The following is a 9,726-nucleotide window of genomic DNA, read 5'->3' as shown; positions in this document are numbered from 1 at the left end:
TATATATATATATATGCTATAACTGTTTTCACATCAGAGAAGAGATCACGTAGGTATAGTGAAAACGATAGAGCCTTAGGGCTCACATCTGGGAATGTGTGAGAGAAACTCAGAGGGCAGGATCCCTAAGCCTCCAGAACACAAGCTGTGTAAGAGACAGCAGGGTATGTCATCAGATAGAAGAAAATAAAGTTTTTTAAAAATCAGCAAAACTAGTGCATTTGGGTTGGTCTTCACATTTCTTTCTCAGTGCTGAGAGGAATGTATGTGATTACCAACCTGAGAGAGAAAAAGTTCTTGTTTCCTCTTGGCCCAGAAGGGAGTTGCTGATGGAACAGCTCACATTCACAATGGAGCTGTTTCTGACCAATAGAGATGTCTCCACATGGAACAGCCCATGGTGGTCTTGAGTCAGGGCCTCAGAAAATAAGGGCATTGTCTTTCCTTCTGTGTCTCTCCACTGCACATGGGGCTGTGGGAACCACCCATCTGAAGAGCATATCAGCTGCATTTCTCCGTCCTTCCATTCCTTCATGGTGATCGCTGGAGAAGAACCCATGCCTGGGAAATAGAGGCCAAAGAATCAAAGCCTGGAGTCTCTTTGAGTAAGGTCACATGACTTCACTGAGAGTGAAGGGGGCGATTCAGAGGGCTTCTGGAAGACAGCAAAGCTTAAGGAGCATTATATTTCACTTAGGACACCTAGGAATGAGAGATATTGGAGGATTTTCTTGCTTTGCTTTGCTTTATTTATTTATTTGTTGTTCATAAAATCTTCCAGGGACAAAGTAAAAAGTAAGACAAATGTTCACAGCCCAAGTTTCCACACACCCCCCTTCTCTGTCGCTGGGAACAAAATAACTCTGACCAGGGCATGGATCACATATACAAGACAAAAGAGTAAATACGTAGGACAATATTCTTAAAATCTTATAAATATGTATGTCCAATGGTAGAAGATGGTAGAGGTCCATTTAACATCTTGACATATGTCCCTGCAGATATTTACTAAATATAACTGATTAATTTTGACTCAAAACCCATGGAAGAAATGAGTTGATTACCCAAGATTCTGGCATGTTCTCAATTATATTTTCTAATCTTAGAAAATCAATTTTAACTCCCAAATATGGATGGTGGAAACTCACGATGCACAGAAGGGTTTTATCTTTCCTCCATCCCTGGCAAGACTGTCAGTATTTATGTGTTTTTTTTTGTTTGTTTGTTTGTTTGCCTTTCAGACCTACTTTAGTCTGTTCTTCAAAGATGGCTTCTAAAAATGCCTCCACTCCCTGTATGCTGTTCCTCACATCAAGAAATAAATAAAGCTTATCCCACCCATTCCCACCCTTGAATTTGGGCTGATGTTGTGCTTGACCAATAGAACATGGTGAAAATGGATACTGTGGGACCTCAGATCCTAATACTCAAAAGTAATAAAACTTACATTTTCTAACTCTTGAAGCCCTGAGTAATGATATAAGAAGCCCAGGCTACCCTACTGGGGAAAGTGACCACATGAAGAGGTTTTCGAAGATGAGAATAGCTACCTCACTCTCTGATTAGGCCTTAAGTTGCACCTAGGCCTTAATTTCTATGGGAATTCCAAGAAATAGAGGATGTTTTCTGAATTTAGGTAAATGAGGAAGTCTCCAAGGAGTTGTTGTTGTTGTTGTTAAGTGCCGTCGAGTCGTTTCCGACTCATAGCGACCCCATGCACAGCAGAACGAAACACTGCCCGATCCCGTGCCAGCCCCACAATCCCTGCTATACTCGAGCCCATCATCGCAGCCACTGTATCAATCCATCTCCCTGAAGGCCTCCCCCTCTTTTGTCGACCCTCCACCCTACCAAGCATGACATCCTTCTCCAGGGAATGGTCCCTTCTTACAACATGACCAAAATAGGTGAGACGAAGTCTGGCCATTCTTGCTTCCAAGGAGCATTCTGGCTGCACTTCCTCCAGGACAGATCTGTTAGTTCTTTTAGCAGTCCACGGTACTTTCAGCATTCTTCGCCAGCACCACAACTCAAAAGCATCAACTCTTCTTCGGTCTTCCCTATTCATTGTCCAGCTCTCACATGCATACCAGGCGATTGGAAATATCATGGCTTGTGTCAGGCACACCTTAGTCCTCAAGGAGATATCCTTGCTCCTCAGTACTTGAAACAGTTCCTTCGCAGTTGACTTCCCCAATGCTACACGTTGTCTAATGTCCTGACTGCTGCTTCCGTTGGCATCGATTGTAGAACCAAGCAACGTGAATTCCTTGACAACCTCAATCTTCTCTCCATTTATTGTGATGCTGCTCATTGGTCCAGTTGTGAGGATTTTTGTTTTCTTTATGTTGAGATGTAATCCATACTGCAGACTGTATTCTTCAACCTTCATCAGTAGGTGCCTTAAGTCATCCTCACTTTCAGCAAACAAAGTTGTATTGTCTGCATATCTCAGGTTGTTAATGATTCTTCCTCCAATCCTGATACCACGTTTTTCTTCATATAGTCCAGCTTCTCGGGTTATTTGCTCAGCATATAGATTGAATAAGTGTGGAGAAAGAATACAACCCTGACGCACTCCCTTCTTGATTTTAAACCATGTAGTGTCCCCTTGTTCTGTTCGAATGACAGCCTCCTGGTCAAGGTACAGATTCCTCATGAGTACAATCAAGTGCTCAGGGATTCCCATTCTTCTCAATGTTATCCATAATTTGTCATGATCCACACAATCAAATGCCTTTGCATAGTCAATAAAACACAAGTAAACATCTTTCTGGTATTCTTTGCCTTGAGCCAAGATCCATCTGACAACAGCTATGATATCCCTTGTTCCACGTCCTCTTCTGAATCCGGCTTGAACCTCTGGAAGTTCTCTATCAATATACTGCTGCAAACGTTTCTGAATTATCTTCAGTAAGATCTTACTTGCATGTGATATTAATGATATTGTTCTATAATTTCCACATTCTGTGGGATCACCTTTCTTTGGAATGGGCACAAATATGGATCTCTTCCAGTCAGTTGGCCAGGTAGCTGTCCTCCAAATCTCTTGGCATAACTGAGTGAGTGCCTCCAATGGGGCATCTGTTTGTTGAAATATCTTAATCAGTATGCCATCAATTCCCAGAGCCTTGTTCTTTGCCAGTTCTTTCATTGCAGCTTTGACTTCTTCCTTCATTACCATTGGTTCTAGATCATATGCGACTTCTTGAAATGGATGAAGATCGATCAGTTCTTTTTGGTACAGTGACTCTGTGTATTCCTGCCATCTTCTCTTGATGTTTCCTGCATCATTCAATATTTTGCTCACAGAATCTCTCAATATTGCAACTCGAGGCTTCAATTTTTTCTTCAGTTCTTTCAGTTTGAGAAATGCTGAGCGTGTTCTTCCTTTTTGGTTTTCAGACTCCAGGTCTTTGCACATTTCATTATAGTAATTGGCTTTGTCTACTCGAGCTGCTCTTTGAAATCTTCTGTTCAGCTCTTTTACCTTTCCATTTCTTCCATTTGCTTTAGCGATTCTCCGCTCAAGGGCAAGGTTCAGAGTCTCTTCTGTCATCCACTTTGGTCTTCTCTTCTTTTCTTGTCTTTTTAGTGATCTCTTGCTTTCTTCATGGTCTCCAAGGAGTAGCTAAGGCTTTTTCCTGAGTTAATAATGGCTAAACAGCAGAGGTGAACTGGTAAGAATGGAGGGAGAGTTATGGGATCCTCTACGGGAAGAACAGTAGTTATAAAGATATACAAGTGCAAATAAAGAAGGTCATTTGATTAATAAGAATTCTAATAAAAAAAATCAGAGCTAGCATTACTAGTTTCAGTTAATGTACTGGCCTACCTGAGAGAGATTGCAGGTTCGGTTCCAGACTACCACAGTAAAGCGAATATTGCAATAAAGTGAGTCACACAGAATTTTTGGTTTCCAAGTGTATATAAAAATTATGTTTACATTATATTTTAATCTATTAAGTGAGCAACAGCATTATGAAAAAGTTTGACATAGTGTGAGAAGTACCAAAATGTGACACAGAGACATGCTGTTGGAAAAATGGTGCTGATAGACTTGCTCGATGCAGGATTACACAAACATTCAATTTATAAAAAACACAATGTCTGTGAAGCACAATAAAACGAAGTATGTCTGTATATAGGACTAATGAAAATGCATAGAAAGTAAATGTTTAAGGGCTGAAAGAATTTAAATAGGGAGCATGTTCTTTTAACAACAGCAAAGCCAGTGGCTCTGCAGTGCCTAAGGCATTTGACTGCTAACCAGAAGGCTGGTGGTTCAAACCCACCAGCCACTCCTCGGAAGGAAGATTGGGCGATCTACTTCTGTAGTGATACCTCCTCGGAAATCCAAGGAGGAGTCGCTATGAATTGGATCCACCTCGATGGCAGTGAGTTTGGTTTTGGGTTTAGAAATAAGATAGTGAGATTTAGTATGGAAAAATTTTCCATAGGCTACCATCAGACTTCAGAGTTCATCTGGGATTGGGATAATGCCAGACAAATCAGACAAGCAGCATGTTACTTGAATAGAGGGCAAGAAAGAATAGAGAGGTGATTCCTGGATGAGTGAGCTTGGTAGAGTGCAAGTCCATGGTAACTGAGATTGTCTTATTTATCATCCTGATCACTTTCTGGAGGTACTGGGAAGGGAATAAGTTTTATATTCAAATAATTAATTTGATCCTTCTGAGTCTGTGGACTTATTTACCACAGTTACTGAACATCGGAGGGTCTGTCTGATACAGATTTGAAGAATGAATGTGCATTAAGAAAATTTCAGATATGAGAGAAAATTTCCAGTAGCTAGCATGTCAAAGGAATAGTAGCAGGAGTTGAATCAAGATAGCTATCTAGAATCCTCACCTGCTACCTTCAAATCCAAACTAGTCTCCTGGTAGACACCATCTTTTTCAAAAAGGCACCGGTACTGTCCATCATCTGAAGTCCTGGCATTGTGGATCTGCAGAGTCAGTCTCCCCTCGTCAATAGCATCACTCACCAACACTGTTCTGCCTTTATATTCTTCCATCTGCTCTCCAGCCACATGGTCCCCATCCTTATACACATAAACAGCAGGATAACGGTGGGCTCGGAGCCACCTCACCTCCATGCTCTGGGCATTAGCCTTGGGGGACAGGTAACAGGTTAATTGTATGTCTTCTCCCACTCTGACAAGCATGGGCTGGGAAGGTCCAATCACTTGTAAGGAAGCTGTTAAATACAATATACAAAACACAAAAAAAGACTCAAAAAGGAGCAACCCTATCATCAGCAAACTATGGACATCCATAGGAAACTGTGAGGTTCAAGGTCACTCTTGGAGAGGTAAGGCTTTGATAGAATCAGAATAGAGGTTGTCCCTGTTTGAGGTAAAACTAAACCATGGTGTGTGTCAGTCCCAAAAATCATAACTAACTCATCTGCTCCTACCTATAATTTTATTCAGTTTACATCACAACAAGAAAATAATTTTGCAGTTAAAACTCTTAAGAATAAAATTAATATTCTACCATTTCTAATCTAGATGTCCTCAAATTATTTCTTACTTTCTCTATGCCTTGGTTTTTAAACGGTAAAATTGGGAGGTTACTACTCAAATCACAAGATTGTTGTGCGTTTAAGAATAATAAAGTCTTTGGGTAACCATAAACAGTATGAGTGTAGGAGAGGAGATGGGAGACTTAAGGATGTTGGAGCCACTTCCAACTTTGTCCTTGAATATGAGTCTCAAGGAGATTCTTAGTAATGAAATCTGAAAAAATCCTTACCCTAGTTTTGTTTTCATAATACGTTTTACGTCAAAAAAAAAAAAAAAAGGGAGCTGGTGGCGTAGTGGATAAGTCATCTGGCTGTTAGTCAGAAGGTCAGCGGTTCAAACCCACCAGCTGCTCTGTGGAAGGAAGATGGGGAGATCTACTTCCATAAAGATTTACAGCCTTGGCAACCCTTTTAAGGCCCCACATATTCACATATTTGGGGCACTGGAAACACATCCAGTTCACTGTCCTCAGATGGTCTTCAGAGATATTGTAAGAGAAAGAATTGTGGAACTCAGTCAAATACAAAGTGCAGAACAATCATGGGTACACAAAAGGGATGTAATCCTCCCATCATGGGAGGTGGGGAAGATTTCCTCTGAAGGCTTCCCTGGATCCAAGTGACATACTACACTTCCAGTTCTCACCAGGCACTGGCCATGTGGATGTTGCCTAATTCAAAGTTTATCATCATAATTTTCTATTAAATGATAAAAAGGCTCTCACTCTGTTAGAAATATTTACAAGAGGAGTATAGACATAATTGTAGATTGTTTAGAAGGGACTCAATGACCAAAGGAAAAGTGTCCCCATATGTCATTAGCCAAAGTCTGCTAGGGTACCTCTCTAGAGAGAAAACTCACTGTCAATAATATTCTAATTTTCAGATTATTTCCTTCTGTACAAGCTGAGTTTTTGAGAAATGGATGTCTGTTCCTAAAAAATTCAATCCCTTCCTGAGTGTGAAGTACACTGAATTACACATTAATCCCTTGAAATCTGATAATCACACTATATAACTCTCTTTCAATCAGCATATTCAGTTAAGTGGGCTATCCCATTCTTCATATGTGCTAAATTATATTATACTATATCTAGACTTGTAGAATCTAAAATTTAAGAGACTAAATTCAACCTGTTCATTTTAAAGATGAGAAAATTAGAGATCAAAGAATTGTCAAAATCACACATAAATGATTAAGGACTTGCACTCTTTGACAAACATATTCAAAGGCAACACCACAATTTCCTAGTGCTTCTCGACAAACCACATAGGTCTCTAGAATTGTCTCCCAACTGCAAAATGATGATAAATCTATTAAGTTTTATAATTATTGTGGGAATAAAATGAAATAATTCTTCTAAAGCACTTATAGTTCCTGATATATAGTCAATATTTTGAAAACCTCATCATTGTTTTTATATATCAATAATGTCATTTGCCAGAGTAGGAACTGGGATTTTAGTCTCAGGACTTCTTTAGAGAGCCATTTGCTGGTAGCCTTTTGAGGTGGATCCTTATTTCTGAGTCTGTAATTCATGAGGACAATATAGAGACAGCTGTGAAGTTCCTGGCCTCTTCAGTCTCCATAGCACAACCTCAAAGCTCATGAGGACACAGCCCTCTTTTGCCATCTCACTAGGAGCAGAGGGAAGCTCCATATTACCATCTTGTGTCATCATGGTCCCTGCATGTCAGGGCGGTGTCCCTCTTACTCAGTATAATGGAACAGCATGGCTTTGGGTTGTATGTTGTATATGGGACTTCCAATGTATATGTCGAGTTGGCTGAGAGAACTCAGAGGAGTGACTTTTCACCTAAAATCTTCTTGAGGGAATAGACATGTGTCAATCTTCCCCAAACACTGGCTGACTTCCTGACCTGTAACTAACTCCTCCAGTTAAAGTCTGTCTTCTCAGGTGCAAATGCTGCCCCAGGCAGATGGAGATCAGACTCAAAGAGGGTAAAGCTCTCTCTTCAGATTGTGAAGTCACCTTTGATTCCAGAGGTCCTTCCCTTTATCTTTATGGTCCCATGGGTCCAAAGTGTCACATGAGACTCTCACAGAGATTGAAGTATATTTGCCACCCAGTTTTCCTCAAAAACTTGTACATGGGCTAAAGTGTGTGCGTGCGCACACACACACACATCCCACTAACAGGTGATGTGATGGAGAAGAGAGTATCTATGGAAGCCTTATTCATCTGGGCAGAGGGCGCTGGTGTCACAGGAAAAAGGGAGATGAAGTTAAAGGAGAAACCAAAAGGGGCTCAAATATCAGCTGGCTACCTTTCAAGCACTTGTCTTAAGTACAATAAAATAATGCCTGAAGTGCAATTGTTAAGGGCAAAATAAAACCTTGAAAAACTAAAAAAGAAAAAGGAAGAACAACAACAAACAAAACATTATCTACCCAGTCACAGGGTCCCAGACTGCATCTACAAAAGTAACAGCTCCCTACTAATAGTGTGAGGTTAGGGGCCACTAGGGTGAGGACCTGGTGGAGAATCCATTGTAGGGTCTGAGGGTGGAGGTGGTGGGTAGTTACTCCAGTTCTGATGATGCTGTCCTCCCTCACACTATACGTGCTCTGAAGTGTCCTTCCGAGCCCTCCTGCTGTCTTGTACCTCCCCCCACACTCCTCACACAGCACAGAGATCATGTCCATGCCCCTTGTAGGCATCCATCTGAGCCTTCTTGGAATCTCCATGAGCCCTCAGATAGGCGGGTTAACACCTGGAAGGATCCCTGAAGGAGGGTGTGGAGGCCTGCACTTTGCTAGTCCCCTCTGGTGCTAACTGAACAGGAGATGTGGTCAAGTCATGCCTCGGTCTCATCCTGATAAGGAGAGTCTCTCAGTAGCTCCCATGCATTATTTTTGGAGAGGAAACAGAAGGTCCCCTACATTGGTGCATGTCAGCATGTCCTGCTTACCCAGCTCAGTCTGGAGTTTCTCTGGAAAAACAAAGAGAATAATATATTGAGGAATTTGATCTAAGAGAAGGAGAGAAACTTTTTCAACAAAACAAAAGCAAGTTCTACTTTTAGTGGACATATCAATTAAAAAAAAAAATGCAGAAAAAGAAAAACATTGATTCTGTCCCACCAATCACCTGTCTATCCCAATTGATTTTTCTTTTCTTTCTACAATAAATAGGCTCTCAGTTCTACCATCCATGATTCTGTTTGTTTATGCTGGTATTTAATATAGTGATATTTAACTATCAGTTATAAAAATAATACATGTTCATTTCATAAAACCATAGAAAGTTTAAAAATATAGGGACACAGACAATAATCAACTATAACTCCAAACTGAGAGATTATATATATGTACTCACTGCTGTTGAGTTGGATTCGACTCATAGTGACCTCTCCTTGGGTTTCTGAGGCAGTATCACTACGGAAGTAGATTGCCCAATCTTCCTTCCAAGGAGTGGCTAATGGGTTTGAACTGCCAGCCTTCTGGTTAGCAGTCAAATGCCTTAGGCACTATGCCACCAAAGATCCTTATATATATGTATATTGTCTTTTTATATGTATATATTGTTGTTGTTGTTATGTGCCGTCGAGTCGGATCCGACTCATAGTGACCCCTCCTTGGGTTTCTGAGGCAGTATCACTATGGAAGTAGATTGCCCCATCTTCCTTCTGAGGAGCAGTTGGTGGGTTTGAACCGCCAGTCTTCTGATTAGCAGTCAAGTGCCTTAGGCACTACGCCACCAGAACTCCCAAGTATATATTACCTTTTGATTTTTTCTATACCAATTTACATGAGTAAGAATAACTACATGTTTATATCTAAATACACAGGATGTTCCAAAATTCTTACTGCAGTTATGAGTTATTTAAGCCTATAATACTTACATGATTGGAATGTATTTTTAGTTGGATGATAGATAGATAGATGCAATCTTTAGCACTGAATAATATTTCATATTTTTTCAGCTATTAAACTTATTTGAATAAAAGTCATTTTCATCAATGCTATACTTTATAGTAAGATGAGATATTTAACTCTACACTGTTGTATTTTTTTTTTTTTTTGTAGTTGTTTTTCGTGCTATTTATAAGTGAGGGTATAATAGTCACAGGGAACATCAAGCTCAATTGGCATAACATACTATACAAAACATTGTTCCACCTCCTACTTTGGCGAGTAGTGACTGGGATCTTAAA

General features: G+C 40.3%; 1 protein-coding gene across 1 annotated transcript in view; it reads right to left on the bottom strand.

Annotated features, from left to right (window-relative positions):
• Positions 1 to 271: 271 nt before the first annotated feature.
• Positions 272 to 9,726, bottom strand: part of BTNL2 (butyrophilin like 2) — a 16,549-nt gene continuing 7,094 nt past the window's right edge. Inside the window, exons 4-6 of the mRNA XM_007951304.1 lie at positions 8,482 to 8,502; positions 4,873 to 5,220; positions 272 to 561 (exon numbers count right to left, since the gene is read on the bottom strand). Of these exons, the coding sequence (XP_007949495.1) occupies positions 272 to 561; positions 4,873 to 5,220; positions 8,482 to 8,502 (659 nt within the window). The remainder of the gene's footprint in view (positions 562 to 4,872; positions 5,221 to 8,481; positions 8,503 to 9,726) is intronic.

Source organism: Orycteropus afer, unplaced genomic scaffold (genome assembly GCF_000298275.1).
Source record: "Orycteropus afer afer isolate SDZICR_OR568_19922 unplaced genomic scaffold, OryAfe1.0 scaffold00294, whole genome shotgun sequence".
Classification (NCBI taxonomy): Eukaryota; Metazoa; Chordata; class Mammalia; order Tubulidentata; family Orycteropodidae; genus Orycteropus; species Orycteropus afer.
The sequence above is the reverse complement of the archived record's forward strand: the minus strand, read 5'-3'. Positions and strand labels throughout refer to the sequence as shown.